This window comes from Hyperoodon ampullatus (assembly GCF_949752795.1).
Source record: "Hyperoodon ampullatus genome assembly, chromosome: 9".
In the NCBI taxonomy this organism is placed as follows: domain Eukaryota; kingdom Metazoa; phylum Chordata; class Mammalia; order Artiodactyla; family Ziphiidae; genus Hyperoodon; species Hyperoodon ampullatus.
The window spans coordinates 8,950,700-8,966,534 of record NC_136922.1 but is presented as its reverse complement, the minus strand read 5'-3'; the positions used below and the strand labels follow the sequence as shown (position 1 = coordinate 8,966,534).

The 15,835-nt window shown below is 42.2% G+C and overlaps 1 protein-coding gene across 3 annotated transcripts in view; it reads right to left on the bottom strand.

Moving 5' to 3' along the window:
• The window catches only part of MAGI2 (membrane associated guanylate kinase, WW and PDZ domain containing 2), a gene marked incomplete at both ends in the record, with an annotated part of 1,325,315 nt that extends 1,323,836 nt beyond the window's left edge, over positions 1-1,479 (bottom strand). For all 3 annotated transcript variants that reach the window (XM_079710838.1, XM_079710839.1, XM_079710840.1), the window contains one exon: positions 1,179-1,479. In XM_079710838.1, coding sequence (XP_079566964.1) covers positions 1,179-1,479 — 301 coding nt within the window. The remainder of the gene's footprint in view (positions 1-1,178) is intronic.
• Positions 1,480-15,835: the final 14,356 nt, after the last annotated feature.

Genomic DNA, 15,835 nt, shown 5'->3' with positions numbered 1-15,835 from the left:
AAAATATATGAAACCCCACGTGGAAAACAAAGATACACTACTTTATTCGAGCTAAAGTTGTCCTCTTTCCAAGAAACTTTTATCTCCCTCTTCCCTCCTACGGACCATAATTTTCTTTCAGGCAAAGACAGCGAGAGAGTTCTGCAAGAGCCCATCACAGCCTTCAGCCGAGCCTCATCTAAACCAGGTTGGAGCTGACCGAGCCTGAGTTGCAACCAGCTGGCTTTTCCATCCAACTCCTCCTCAGAAACACGTCCCCCTCCCCCCTCTGCCCAAATCCGAAGCCAGAGGGGAGTCCAACCACAGAGAACTTCCACTCAACCTAATGTTCATAGTAAAGAACATTCCGGTAACCACGTCTCTCCTCCTGACCCCCAACGCTAGAACCCGCTGCTAGTGCCGCGCCTTCCTCGCGCACCGCCTCCCGCGGGCCAGTTCGGGGTGAGCGCCCGGGTTAGTCAGTGCGCACGTGACGCGCGGTGCCCACATGACACGATCGTGGGCGGGGGAGGGGGACAGGGGAGTGAGGCAGGGAAAAAGTTAAGGAAGACCCGTCCAAGCGCCCTAAGCAATCTGCCCCGTCCCTTCTTCGTCAACTAGTGGCTCAGGGATTCCCCCAAGGCGTCTTCAGTCCAGCTCCCGAAACGGAGGGCGCAGCTCTCTGCTCGTCCCGCCACCCCCTACTCCTCCCCGCCCTGCTGGTGATGCCGCTGCACCCTCAAGTTGCTCCTTCCTCCCCTTTCTCCCTTCTCCCCTTTCTCCCTCCCTCCTTCTTTTCTTCCTTCCTTCTTTCCTTCCCTCCCTCCTTCCTTCCTTCCTTCCCTAAAAGCTCTCCATCCACTGCGGGCCGTGCCGCTGACGCACATTGAATTGCCCCGGGAGCTCGCCTGCACCTCCGAGGTCACACAAGGCCGAACACCTACCAAAGGGGAGGGGATAACTGCGCAAACAAAGTTGCACGCCCCACCGCAATCCGCCCCTCCCTTCCACCGAGCCCCCCATTCGGAACCCCGGCAAAGCCCACTTGCTCTGCCGGTTCTCTCTCGACCTCACCCCACCGTCGCGCAACACACCCCCTTCCACACGCGAGCCTACACGCGAGCCCACCCTTCCATTATGCCCCGCGCTTGGAGCGGTCCAGCCTCCTGGCAAAACACCGAGCAAGCCGCTGCGCTCACCTTGCTTGACACACTTGAGCCGGAGGGGATCCTTGCAGTGTTTGATCACGGCCAGCACGTCCCTGATGGTGAGCCCCGCCACGGGGGTCTCGTTTACTTCCAGCAGCAGTTCCTCAGACACCAACTTGCTGCCGCTCTCATAGGCCACCTTGCCGGGCTTCACCTCCCCCAGGTAGGGGAACTGTCCATTCTCGGCGCCCCCCTTCAGTTCGAAGCCCAGCTGGCCCTCCGGGTTCCTGCCAATGACACTCTCATGGACTTTGCTAGTCCAGTGGCTTTTCTTTTTCAAGCTTTTGGACATGGCAGTGGGGTGAGTCGCCTCAGCTCCTGAGGGATTCCTTTGGGGTAGGGGAGTTGGTGCTGAGAGAATGAGGATGAAGGAGCCAGGGGGCCAGGAGGTGAGAAGAGCAGACTTTGCCTTCCTCCCGCCTCTGTTCGGTGCTTTCCCTCTTCTTTGGATGGAGTGTGGACGAGGAAGGGGGAGGATGACAGGGACGGCTGGGCAGAGGTAGGAGAGCTGGGGTGAGGTTGTGCTGTCCCTTGAATGACACTCAAGGCTGTGGCCCCGCAGCAGAAGAGAGCTGTGGTGGTGGCGGTGGCGGCAGCGGCGGCGGCGGCGGCGGCGGCAGCCAGAGCGAGCAGTAGCCGAGCTGGGGAGCGGGTGGGGTGGGGGTGGGGAAGGAGGGTAAGGATGCCGGGGGCCACTCCTGCGTGGTGCGAGTGGGAGCGCGCGCGCGCGCCTGAGCGTGTGTTGTTAGCTGATATCCATGGTAGCTGCAGTGGCAGCGGCAGGGTCCGCGCGCGCCCGCGCGTGTCTGTGTCTGTGTGCGCGCGTACTAGTTGTACTGTACTGGCAACAGGGGAGGAGGCAGAGGGCAGGGGAGGAGGGAGCGGGCTGGAGGGGGAGGAGGGGCACGCGCGCGCCGGGTGGGGAGCCGCTTCGCCGCTGTCTCCGCTCCCTCCCTCCGCCGCTTGACCCGGTAGTGAAGGCTGAGAGAGAGGCAGGCTGGGTCCGCCTGGCAGTCTACGGGAGGAGGCGGGAGCGGGAAACGAGGGCAGCCGAGGCCCGGCGTGGGGAGGCCGGCAGGAAGGGCTGCGAGCCCAGCGCGGACCTTTCTTCAGCCCCCCGGCGGCCGAGCGCTGCGCTAGGCTGCCGCGCTGCGTGCACGCCCTGACTTCCTCAGACCTGGGCGGGCCGGAGCAGAAATAGCGGCACCTGGACTTCGGCTCGCCTATTGCCGGGCGCTGCGGCTCGAGCGCCGCGAGCCTCGGGGCGCGGAATCCTGGCGTGAGAAAGCCGAGCTCTGGGACCCGCTCAGCGTGCACTCGCCGGAGAAGGCCTGGGCGCTGCGAGCCGGGTAGAGGCGTCGGAGTTCACTGATTAGACAGGCTTTGTCTTCTCACGTTTCAGTCAGACCCGTCGCAGAGTTCTCAGAATTCCCCTCAGAGGAGCGTATAAAGTTAGAGAACTGCAGACTGGTTTTTCTGTCAGCCAGGGAGGGGGAAGCAGCGCCCCGGCCCCGGGTGCAGACGGGAACTTAGCGGAGGCTTGTCTGGTGAAAGGCGATTCCAGGCACCGAAGGGTAGGGGCTTCACTTTTCCAAGTTAGAAGAAGCGGGAAGAAAGGGAGTGCGGGATGGGGGTGGGGACGGCTGCGGTGAGCAGCCTCCTCAGAGAACTGGGCAGTTTCACGCGGGATCTGCGGCGAGACCGCTGGGCACGCCCTCGCCGCGGGCGCCCTCAGAGCCGCCGGGCTGAGACGCGGGAGAAACCCTAAGTTGACCCGAGCAGACAGCCTCCTGCTACCTTGAAGGAGAAGAAGTCTCCAAGGGTTGACAGAGCGGCAGAACAGGGGCTGGAACTCAGCTCGCTGGCCCGCCACCAGGCTCCTTTCCCTTCACCAAGTTTGCGGCCGGGAGGAGAGGTGAGGACCCGGGCGCCAGGATGCAGGAGGGCCGCTGGGTTTCACTCAAAGGCTAGTTTCGTGTGAGATGTTAGGGGTGACTTTTTAAATTCTTGTAACTGGTAGGTGAATTTAATTTGCTTTGGTTTCAAAATGATAATTAAAAAGAAAAAAAAAGGCGCACACCCACTCATCTCTTTAAAGCAAAGCATGAAAAGCACTGAGCTGTTAGGATTCTTGCTGTCTGAGATGAAGACAGTGTGGGAGGCAAGCGGAACAGTTAAAAATGCTTAGTCGACCCAAACAGAAGGACCCAGTTTGAATTCAGGCTCTGCTACTTAGCAAGAGTGTGATCTTGAATGAAGCGTCGACCTTTCTGAGCCTCAGTTTCCTTACTTGTTAAATAGGATTAAATGTACTCCTCTGACAGGACTACGGTAAGGATGAGATCAGGCGGTACGTGCAAAATGCTTGCCTGACATAGATGGGTAGGCACTGGAAATGATAATTTCCTCTTTTTTCCCCTTCTCGTATAACTCACTGTTTGGGGAAGTGGGGGATCAAAGTTAGTCACAACGGAAGAGATCTTAAAGAAAGATGATTTAACCGTGTCTTTTTTCACTTGAGAAAATGGGTCCCCAATGAATTGGCTTTGATTGATGAGGATTATTCAGTGAGCCAGGAGCAATGCCAGGATCTGAAGCCAGAGATGCAGGCAGTGCCCAGGTATGGGCAGGACTTTTTGTACCACAGCCCAGTGTCACCCAACGAAGTTGGGTTTTAGCATTGTGAGATACAGTCTTAAGTGGAAATTGGTCATTAGAACCGAATACAGTGTGTATTTTTAAACGCCATTTACAAACTAACACGTACGGTTAATACTAATATTTATAAAGTTCTTTTTTATCATTTTTTTAACATTTATCCCATGTTGTTCTATAGGCTTTACATATATTAATTTGTTTCTCCTGACATCTTAGTAAAGTATGTACTATTATCATCCCCTTTTACAGATAAGGAAACTGAGGCATACAGAGGTTAATTTTTGCAAGGCTGCAGTTTTAGTCGGTGGTGAAGCTCATATTCAGACCCAAGTGTTTGGCTCAAGACGTGGTCTCAGTCACTGTGTTGTACGCTCTTCCCGTACAACTACCACATATCCTACCAGCAGTCATTACATAGTGTCCCCAGAGGTTGGGTCTGCGTTTTATTGTAGAGGTGCTTAGGGAAAAAGAAAACAAACGGGGCAGGAATTTGACATAAAAGCATTTTACCCTTAAGAACCCAGGAGAGTCACTGAGGTGTGTGCCAGCTAATTTAGTGTTTGGAAGCTTCTAATTCATCTTTTTTTTTTTTTTTTTGTCCTGAATTGTGATAATTAGAGCTGGAACCTGTAAACATTTCTTTGTTTTCATTGGCTCAGTGTTAGCACTTGTCAATAGAAGGTGCTGGAGGGACACTGCATATAAAAGGGGCTCCTCTTCTTGTTTCTTTTCTTCTTGCTCCTATGGTGTGGTGGTCAGTGGTATCCAAGAAACCAGTATTCCACACCCTGCAGGAAGTTTGGCCAGTTCCCCAGTGTGTGACTTCCTAGTAAGCCTCACCAGCAACCCAGTGGGTGACTTCCTAGCAAGTTTCACTGGCCCCTAGCTGGTGGTTTTTCTCACCAACCCAGTCTGTGACATCTCAACCCATGTCTTGACTGTCAAATGGGCCACAGCCTCATTATCTCCAATGAAGACTGTCTCTCAGGCTTTGTAGGGTAGAGAGCAGGGATGGGGGTAGTTCATCTAAGTTATCCCTCCTTGAATACTCTCCCACAGCCCTGGAGGTAGTGTCTCCTCCCTTAATCCACTCTTCCTGTATTCTTTAGTGATATCTTCTTCTCTCCTAAAAAAAGAATTGCTAGTTAATAATTCTTTATATTAAATTTTCCCTGTTCTAATTTTGGTGTGATTTCTGTCTCCTGACTGGATCTTGACTCATACAAGGTGAAGAATCATGTAGAACCCTGAGGAAAGTGCTTTCTTGGTGTCAGAAGTTGGGATCTTGCCTTTAGCTGTGCAACCTTAACTAGGTCACTGGCCCTGTCAGAGCTTGTGCCCTCATTTGTAAAAAGGGAGTGAAAATATATATGACAGGGTTGTGTGAGCATCATGTAAAATTGAATGCTCTTTAAATGCACTTAAACGTGAATGCACTTTAAAGTTGTAACATGCTATCAAAATTGAAGGTTTTAATTATCAGTATAGGACCAGAATAGCAAAGAAGGAGATACTTTAAGAAAAAAATTACGTCTTGGCGGTGGGAGGGGTGGCATTTCCTATAACGTTTATTGTCATCAAATAAATACATTGTTTGTTCATTGGTTGGTTTACTTTGCCTAGCTTTTCAGAGATGAAAGCAAACAGTTGTGAATCTTAAGTTTTTCAAGTTTCCAGCTCTCTGAAAAATATGACTGAAATTATGACCATTTTGAAATGCTAGATTCAGACTAATTTGGTTACCTTCTATTCTGGTATCCTTCACATTTGCTTTATTTCTCCTTTGTCTCCTTTATCCTTTCTGGGATGGATGCCTATGTCACGAAAGAATTATTTCATGGCACTAGAAACTGCGTGCTATTCCAAAAGAAAAATAGTTCAGGAATCTTAAAAGCTAAAGAAAGAAAAACATGAGTACATTCAATCCTTAGGAGTTCTATGAGGTAGATGCTTGTGGCAGACCCAGTTAAGTTCCATCCTGATCCCTTAGGATCCCTTTGCTTGGATCCGCCTTACCCTTAGCTTCTGTGTTCTTTTACTTCTCAGAGCCAGCCCCTGAGACTCTCTTTGGAAGACTGCCCAAGGGCTACTAGACTCATTTCGCCTTCAGGCACAGAGAGCCAAAGGGGAACCACTTAGAAGTTCACTTCCCTCCTAGGACACCGTTTGCCAAGGACTGCCCTACACAGTATAAAAGCCTCTAGTAATAAGAAAATCTGAAGTGCAATTTACACCCCAAGGCTCCCCTGCAGGATCATCCTAGAATTTTGCCTGAAATCACTTCCTTCCCTATCTTGCCTACTCTGTTATTTATGTGTTTTTCCTGGAAGTGTCTTGTTAATAAAACAATTACACACAGTCCTCACCTCAGAGTGTGTTTCCGGGGATCCTGACCTAAGACATTGCTATTCCTTTTTACAGATGAGGAAACTGAGGCTCAAGTATTATAAATTGCCCAAAGCCACACTACCTATAAGGGGTGAATTTGTGACTTGATCCATGTCTATGTGACTCTAAAGCTCCTACTTCTAATGCTGTATTACATTTAAAGTCCCTAATACTGAGTATTTTTAAATTTACTCTCTGAACAGAAGTGGACACAAAGCTCAGCAATTGGTTGATCAACAGATATAAATATTATATCCATATATTAAGAGATCTTTAAGTGTTTGAGGAGGAAGTATAAAGAACCACCAACAGTAAGACCGAAGTGCGGTGTGCCTCATCTAGGAAAACCTTTACGAAGGTGAGAGCTGCCTGACCAGAGCTCTGATGAAGATACGACTCACACTTTAGAAGAGACTGTAAATGTTCAATGTGGTTTTCAGTCACAGGCTTTCTTCATGCCAAGGCTGAGTTGGGTATTTGTGTTTTTCCTGTTGATTCTGTAACAAATTTCCACATTGGTGGTTCAAAACAACACAGATTTATTATCTATAGTTGTGGAAGACCAGGAGTCCAGTTCTCACGGGGCTAAAATTAAGAAGTTGGAGGGGCTGTGTGTCTTCTGGATCTCTAGAAAATCCTGTTCCTTGCCTTTTCCCACTCCTACAGGGTGCCTGACCTCCTTGGTATATGGCCCCCTTCCTCCATCTTCAGTGCCAACAACAGCCAGTTAAGGCCTACTCACATCCCATCGCCATGACACTGATGCCCCTGCTTACCTCTTCTACTTTTCAGGACTCTTGTGATTACATCAGGCACCCAGGTAACCCAGGATAATCTCCCTAGTTTAAAGTCAGCTGATTAGCAGCCTTAGTTCTATCTGTAAACCTAATTTCCCTTTGCCATGTAACATAACATATTCACAGGTTCTAGGGATTAGGACCTAGATATCCCTTAGGGGGCCATCATTCTGTCTGCTGCAGTATTATAGGATACCACATATTCATATCCTCACTGTTTCTAACTTAGTTCAGGTTATCAACATAACTACCCCATATTATTGTGGTTATTTTCCCTCTCCCTGCCTTCACCTCAAAAACCTCTGTTTGGATTAGCTGAAAGAACTTTCTGAAACCTCTCCTTTCTCCTCTGCTTAAAATCCACTAATGCTGCCCATTACATACACAGTAAAGTACAAACTTCTTATTTTGGTTTGATCCTCTTCTGCCCCGTCCGAACTCTCCAACCACATCTCACTATATACCCCCTGGAATTGCAACCCAGGGCGCCCAGCCAATGTGTATTCTCCAAAACAAACACAGACTAAAGGAAGCCCCTTTATAGCATCTGTTCTAGGTCCCTTGGAATATCATTAAGGACAGAAATTTAAACATTGAATTTCAGTAATATTTTGATCAGGGCAGTGAGGTACAATGCCTTGTGCCAAAACCCCACCATATTTGGGATCTGAGACAGCTGACTCGTGTGTCCTACCAAAGGGTCAGGCCTGGGTCTCCCCTTCCCCGTACAACCTCTTGTTTCATCCATCCTGAATTTCTTAGTTTCCTTGACTCCTGAGGCTATTTCTTGGTTCTTTGCCTGAAATACAGCCATCTCTCTTTGTTTGTGGGGCTTGTACCTGCTTACCCTCTAAGACATACCTCTAAGGCCCTTTTCTCTCAGGAGCCTTTTCTAACTCTTTTTTTTTTTTCCTACCAGCATAACACAAACTCTTCTTTATGTCTCCATGTACCCTTTGTGGAAACATGTCTTCTAATACACTTCCTTATTTTCAGGTCTGTCCTCCACAACAAGAATAGCTGGGCCTTTTTAGTTCATCTTTGCATTCTTATCGTTTTGCGCATTCTTATCATTTTGCACATTCTCTGGCACAATGTAAGTGCTCAGCAGAATTCTGCCTAATAACAGATATATCCAAAGTGATAGTGTATGAAATTTCACTATCTGACCACTACCTTAATGTGAATTTTTATATTTAGTGTTAAACGATTATCTCTTTACATTCATACTAATGTCTTAAGAAAATGGAATGCGGAAGAGCACATATTGATGAAGAAAAGACAGAATATACTTAGCCTTGAGGCTGAGGTTAAGAAAAGAAGCCAGATTCTTCAAGACCTTGGGACAGGGTCTGAGAGGTGGTAGTGATGGTGGTGGTGGTGGTGGTGGAGAATAAACTTGACCTGCTTCATAGTTTGTCCACGGCCATTCCTATTATTAAACCTCTTTTCACTCTTGCTACAGTATTCGCACAAAAATGCTAATCCATATTTATAAGGGAGATTTATTTAGCGTGATGCAAAGCATCTTACACTTTTCTATCAGATCATCTCCAACAATAATATACTCACCCACCGCCAACCAAAAGTAATCTTATTTGAAGTCTCCAGTTTTCATCTAAAAGTCCTATGGATTTTAGATTCTACTCTGTAGTAGTAGGTTCATATTTATACCAATGTGAAATATGACTTTTCCCTCAAACTTTGCCAAATGATGTTTCAGGAGGATTTGCCATGTTTATCTGGTGATTTCTGGGCCCAGCCCAGTGACTCCACATGATGTGCACAGCTTAAGTCCAGTGACTGGAAATACAAGCCCAAGTCCTGGAGAGAGTTTGGGCTACAGAGATAGATGTGGGGACACTTTGAAACCTTGAATCTTTGGCCTAACCTAGCAGAGTGCAAAACATGACAAGAGGAAAACACTGAACTCTGATTTGTAATATCTTTTACTAAGCAGAGAGGAGTGGAAAGATCAGTGAGGAAGACTATATTCTAAGGTGAGGATCTAATGTTGAGAAATCAGGCCTCTGCAAGTTAGTGAGGGGAAGGATTAGGGTCTTAGACTTCTCCAAACACGTGTGGAACTGCATATTTTATTTGGTATCTTGTCAAATTACATTGTAGTGCTAATTCTCTTTACCTCAAAACCTCAAATATTTTGATGATTGTAACATTTAGGTTTCTATCAACTAATTTTTCATAGAAGGGCCAGAACTGTTTCATTTTAGCCTAGAATTAATGGTCATTTGTTGTGCTTCTGCATTTCATAGAGCCATCGTACTATTTTTAGTATTGGTCTTAGTATTGGGAGGGAATATATGGTCCAGCGTCTCCAGATCTCAGGAAATTACTTTCAGTCAAGACTGTCAACTAGTCACCTGGCCCTGTGTAAAAGATCTGGGGACAGTCAAGATTTGAGTACTTAAATCTATGAGAGTATTAGATCATTTTAGCTGCTAGAAAGTTCTGAACGAAGTGACTTTGGTCTTTGTAAAGCATCTCTTTGTGTGAAATTCATGGACCACGCAGACTACACAAAGTGAGGAAAGAGAACTACAAGATTGTTTAAATCATTGCTCCATCCTAACTACAGAGTTCACATGTATGGAGAGAAATTTGACCAGCTCAAGCAAAGAAAGCATGAAAGTAATTTTTTGTTCTGTGACTGATGCTTTTGTTACCTTATTCAACGTATGCACAAAACACAACAGAATAATGTTTTTGGATCTGGAAATGTATTCCTTCTTATGCAGTGTTATGCAGGCATACTTATTGAATGTCAATATCTGAATTTATCTGTCTTTTTTTATTATTTTGCTTTTTACTCACTTGGTACCTGTCAATCTTTTATCATCAATTTACATTCTATTAAACTCAAAAAAGATATTCTTATAGCTTTTATACTTTTAGCCTTCCTTACTAGATTTTTTTAAACACTTCAAAAATTCAGGTACTTGGATTTCATGCCATCAAGTAGTTATATCTATATCCCCTCCTTTTTTTTTATTTAAGTATTTCAATTGCCATCACTTTCTACTTTGTGATTCTAAATCTTTTAAAACCATCTTACTGTTTTTCATGCACTCATCCTTATAGAAAACTCTTCTCTATAAAATACTATTATCTCTTACATTTATAACTACTTCTATTTTTTCATATTATTATCTTCCTGTTTTCCAAATGCACATCTTAGTTTATTCTTTTTTTCTCTATGTATCTCCTTAGTATATGCCTTTAGTTTCCCATCAATTTCCATTATAAGTTTTTTAAAAATTTAAAATATGCTACATGTATTTTTAACATGATGTTTAATGCCCATATTCTAATCCTCCCTAATAATTTTTATCATTTTGTTATTGATTTTAAATGACAATAGTTTCCATTTCAATTAAGTAAAAGAAGCAAAAAAGGCACAATATTATCATGGGCTTAATTTTTGTCAATAGTAGAAAATCTTATAGGTATAAAGAAAGTTTATATGGAAATAAAGTGAACATTTTCTATCTTGAAATAGTGAGGAACAATCAGATGTGTTTTCTAGACTTTGGAAAAACATACTTCAAAAAATTCAAAGAAAAGTTCATCATGCTTCCTCAGTCGGATTACTAAGAAGCAAAAATTCTGATGAACAATTGGAGGCAATGAGAGTGTAATTCTAATCATACTAATTTTAATAATTTTGCAAACCTCTCCAGACACTATTCTGTGTTGTGTGGTTTGCTTTTAACCATTCTGAATATCAGAGATGTCTTTCAGAATATGATGAATACTAGTGATCTTATCCCACCCTTCGTCCCCCATCATAAATGCACATGTACATATATCTTCCATATATGTACATATCATTTCATGTAATCTATAGATTCATTGATGCCCAACCATTTTTTGGTTAGGTGATTCTTTAAAAGTCCAGCTTAAATAAACCTCTTATTTAAAAGTTTTTTTTTTATTTATATATAATCAGCTGAAAGTAATCTTATCTACTGAACTCCTATGAAATGCTACCTGATCCTTTTCATCAGGTTGTATTACAAAATTCTAGGCATAGCTCAGCCTCACTTCTAGGCTATAACTTGAGAGCATGACTCATGTTCGTAGTCCTCACAGATGCTGAATGAATGAATGAAAGAAAATACAATAGTAGGAAAAAGGAGACACATAACTACAATGAATATACAGTGTATAAATATACACATTTATACAGTTTATGTATAAACATTCCCTGAAGCTCCCACTTTAGCAGGATGCTAAATAAAAGAAATCTAAGCTTTCTCAGTACTAATGGAGATTTACTTCCTAGCTCTTTTCCCTGGAGACAAATGTAGGTCTCCTCAAGGATAGGAAGATTTGCATATGAGGTATGATTTAAAGGGCTAGAAACATCTTTTCTGCTGTCTGCAAAACGCTTCACTATGTTTTGTCATATTGCCTGATAATTTGCATTAGATATTTATCCTTTTGAGATAATAAAATGCAAATATCTCTGAAAGGGTTTCTTCTGCTTTAGCCATACTCATATGGCTACTAGTGAACAAAATATGTTCATTACAGGATAAAGGGAAGATTGCCAACTAACAAATCCCTAGAGTCTGTACTACACCAAATGTGGCTTAGCAATTTCTACAATTGTCTCAGTCTAGTTTACAAGAATAAAGAGATTAGAAATCAAGGGTATATGGGTATGTTAACATAAAGTTGTAAAATTGATATTTACAACTGTGTTTCTGTTCTCTATTGATTTAAAAACAATGGAAATAGAAGATTAATAGGTAGGTGTCATAGGGTGGCACTAATTCAGTTCAGTGGTATTAAAAGGTGATTGTTAAGCCAAGAGTTGAATGAGACACAGCATACAGTTGTGTAAAAATCTGGAGGAAGGACTTTTCAGGTAGGGGAAAGGGGTCATACCTAGGTCCTGAGGTGGTAAGGAACTGGACAGGTCAGAAACTAAATAATTTCAACTTTCATTATTTTATACACTCAGTTATGCTACCACTTAGGTTAGTCTCTAAGGCCTTCCACAATTTGGACCTTGTTTAAAATTTAATTCTTCCCTCACCTCTTCTCACCATGTTCCAGGCTAGTCTGTGCCTCTGTGACTTTGTTTAATAGCTGCTCATTCATTCATTCTTGCCTATAAACTGTGGCTCATCTCTTAAAATCCACCTCAAGCTTTCACTCTTTGAGGAAACCTCTCACTCTCTGCCACCCATCATCCAAAGAATTGCTCAGTCTTTGTGCTACCATTGACTTATGCACTTGAGGCACTGCTTTGCAATTACTAATTTATGTGTCTGCTTTTATCACTAGTAAGTTTCTTTAGGACAGAGACATTATAAATTCATCCTTGGGTACCTATGATCCATAATATTAGTAGTACTGTGTTGTACATGGTACTAGTAGTATGTAGTAGATACTCAATAAATCATTGTTCAATGAGTGAATGAATGGGATATCTTTTTGCTGTTGTGATTTAACTAATGTAACATTTATCTTCAGAACAGTTTCCATGACATATTTATTCTAGTTAATAGCTGTAAACTAACTCTAGACTATAGCCATATTCTGTAACCACTAGAATGTTTATCATTGTCATTTCAAAACAATAAAATGTTAAATTAATATTATCCTTCATATTTAATGCAAACTATGCTCATGGAAATATTGTGGAAAGATTGAGTAATTTTTTGACACACAGTTTTCGATTTTTCCATTTAGCATACTTTAGTAGATTTTCAGCCTTTTAAATATGTTAGCATTGAGAACCAGGTACTACTTAATGAAAATCATTATTTAATAGTGTGTTTTTTGTGGTTTGTTTGTTTCCCTTTTTAAGTTAGGGTGAAAGAATAGTGTTTGAGACATTCATTACATTTTATTTAAAAGAACTCACTGTTCCTAATTTGTAAGCTGAGGGCTTTTTCAATTCCTAAGTATGTGGCAAAAGTGGAATAGCTGGATGAGGAGCTGGGAAGGAGAAATTATAGGAGATGTAGCAAGAGATGGAAGGAGAATACAGACCTTTTGGCAGGCCAAGTCAAAGGTAGTTTCTGTCAGGGAACTACTACAGCAGCATACTTTAAGAGATGACCGAGAAATGGCATTAAAGTAACCATGCAGAATTGGAAATACACATTTGGAGCTTTTTTCTTCCCAGAAAGTTTCCAATATATTGGTACTTGCCCAGTGTCTAAGGAGATAAGTGTCTAAATGATTGGCATTTGTTCTAGGCTTTATCTATAGTCATGGAGAAATTTTCACCTGCTGGTTCGTCTTGAAGTTGTGGTACAGTCACCTGATACACATTTACTGAATGAACTAAGCTAATGAGTAGAGGTCTAAGCCTTTAATATTAGTCCCTTTATTTATTTGTTTTTAAAGTTTGTGTTAGTATGGACTCCTAGATTCTCATTTAATCTAATGGATTAGAATACTAATATTCTTTATTTTGATGCTCAAATTGTTTCAGATTTGGCCTGTAGGAGCTCCTTTAAGATGGTTTGCTTATCCTTTTGATGTGTCCCCCTGATTATTTGAACATTTCCTTGTTTCCTAATATAACAAAATGTTCCAATATATCTTGTTTTTTTATTCCCCAGCTCTGGAATCTGCCTTTCCCCACAATTAACTGTGATATTTTTTAGTGGAGAATGATATTTAGAAACTAGAATATGGTGATTTGTCTTGTTTATTGCAACTCTTGGGCCATTTCTTCTAAGCCCTTTCAGTGGAGAGACCTAGGAATTGTATATAGAGATATTTAAAATGTATTTATATGAAATATACTAAATGTATAGGAAAAGATAACTCAAATTGTCATCTTATTATGAACAAAACATTAACATTTTTGAAGGGAAAATATTTGTTATCTACCTATAATGGGCCTAGAAAGTAATAACATTAATCTTTTTTTTTTTTCCTTTTTTGCGGTACTCGGGCTTCTCACCGCCGCGGCCTCTCCCGCCGCGGAGCACAGGCTCCGGACACGCAGGCCCAGCGGCCATGGCTCACGGGCCCAGCCGCTCCGCAGCATGTGGGATCTTCCCAGACCGGGGCACGAACCCGTGTCCCCTGCATTAGCAGGCGGACTCTCAACTACTGCGCCACCAGGGAAGCCCAATAACATTAATCTTGAACTAAGTACACCCAAATAGGTTTCATTAACAGTTAAACATAATGTATCTTAGAATCTCAGCTATTGGAAGGAGACATTGTCTAGAACTGTGATCTAGGTGTTATACAGTATACCCTTGTAGTGTTGTTTTGGATCTGTGTTGGAAGAGAAAAATAAGATCAGGGGACAAAAGCTTGTCCTAATCCTTCCTAAAACTTTTAAGCACATGGAAAAAAGATATTGAGCATTCATTACATTCAGAATCTTGAAATGAATGTATAGTTATGAGGGGTATAAACAAACAAGGATGTAGTGACACAATCTACATGGAAACAATGCTAGTGTCCTCTCTTTGGATAACTACGCTATAGATGCAATACTAACCATTCCACTTAGCAATAGCTTGATGATTATTTGGCCACCAACATGAATAACTTGTTAAAAGAAGATGATGAGGAGTTGTGAACATCTGAATAATCAGGATTTGCATCATAAAATCCTAGACTATGTATCCAAATTCTTACAGAGTTTTCTCCCAGCCTGTCATGGAGGGCTTTACTAGTCTGTTTCTTTTATTACATTGAAAACCAGAGCTTCTCTACTTGGCTTACTAATTCCAAAGATTAAATCATTAAAGGTAGGAGCTTACCTTTACTGGTTTATTTGCTTTTCAGAAAAATTAAGTATAGCCTGATAAAGTTCATTTTATGCAGTATAATAAACATAGATTCTCATTTTAATAAACACTTGCTAACTATTGCATTATAGTAATTTAATAATGACCTGAAAATAATGTAAAAATATATGTGTACATATATGTACATATGTTCATATAATACATGTTATTTTTAACTTCAGAAATCATAAAAAGTAAAATAGATAACTGAAGAAGCCACAGCTGTAATTAAAAAAAATAATTTGACAGTGTTAGAAGGCAAAATGAACTAACAATTATTAAGAAGTTACTATGTGGTACACACCATATGTATTGCCTTTTATTTAATTATCAAACAATGTAATTACTAGAGCTATTATTATCCCCATTTTATAGAAGAAGAAACTGAGATTACCTACCTTATTAAACTTGGTCAACTTCTTGTAACTTATAATTAATACATTATAGAAATAGGACTCAAACCCACATATGTTTACTTTAGACCCCATGCATCACATAAACATTCACATGAACTATGCCACATAAATCACACTACTTCGGGCCAATAACAATTTTACTAAATTGATTCTTTGTTTTTTTGTCTGTAAAAGAAGGATGTTGGCCTATCTTAGCCATCCTCAATGTTTTTAACAATCAATAAATGCATTCATCACACATAATATTTTTTTAATGTTCTGTATTCATGATTGCAAAATAACTATGACTCAGTTATGCTTTGAACTTAATTTCAGTGCTATTAATTAAAACACATCTGTATACATCTGAAAAATACCAGTCGTGACAATAGCACAGAGAGCTTGGTTTTGAAAAATAATTTAAATTATAATTAAAAATGAACCAAAGGTACATAGAGAAGGTGTGGACCACACATATGTGGCTGAAAGCTGACCCACAGTCATCTTAAATGGATTTTATCAAAAGGGATGCCTAAAAGATGCCAACAGAGAGAGTCTGTGAAGAGATGGCCTGCTGAGACCCAAATCACAGTGAAGTACCCTTGAGAGATGCCTGC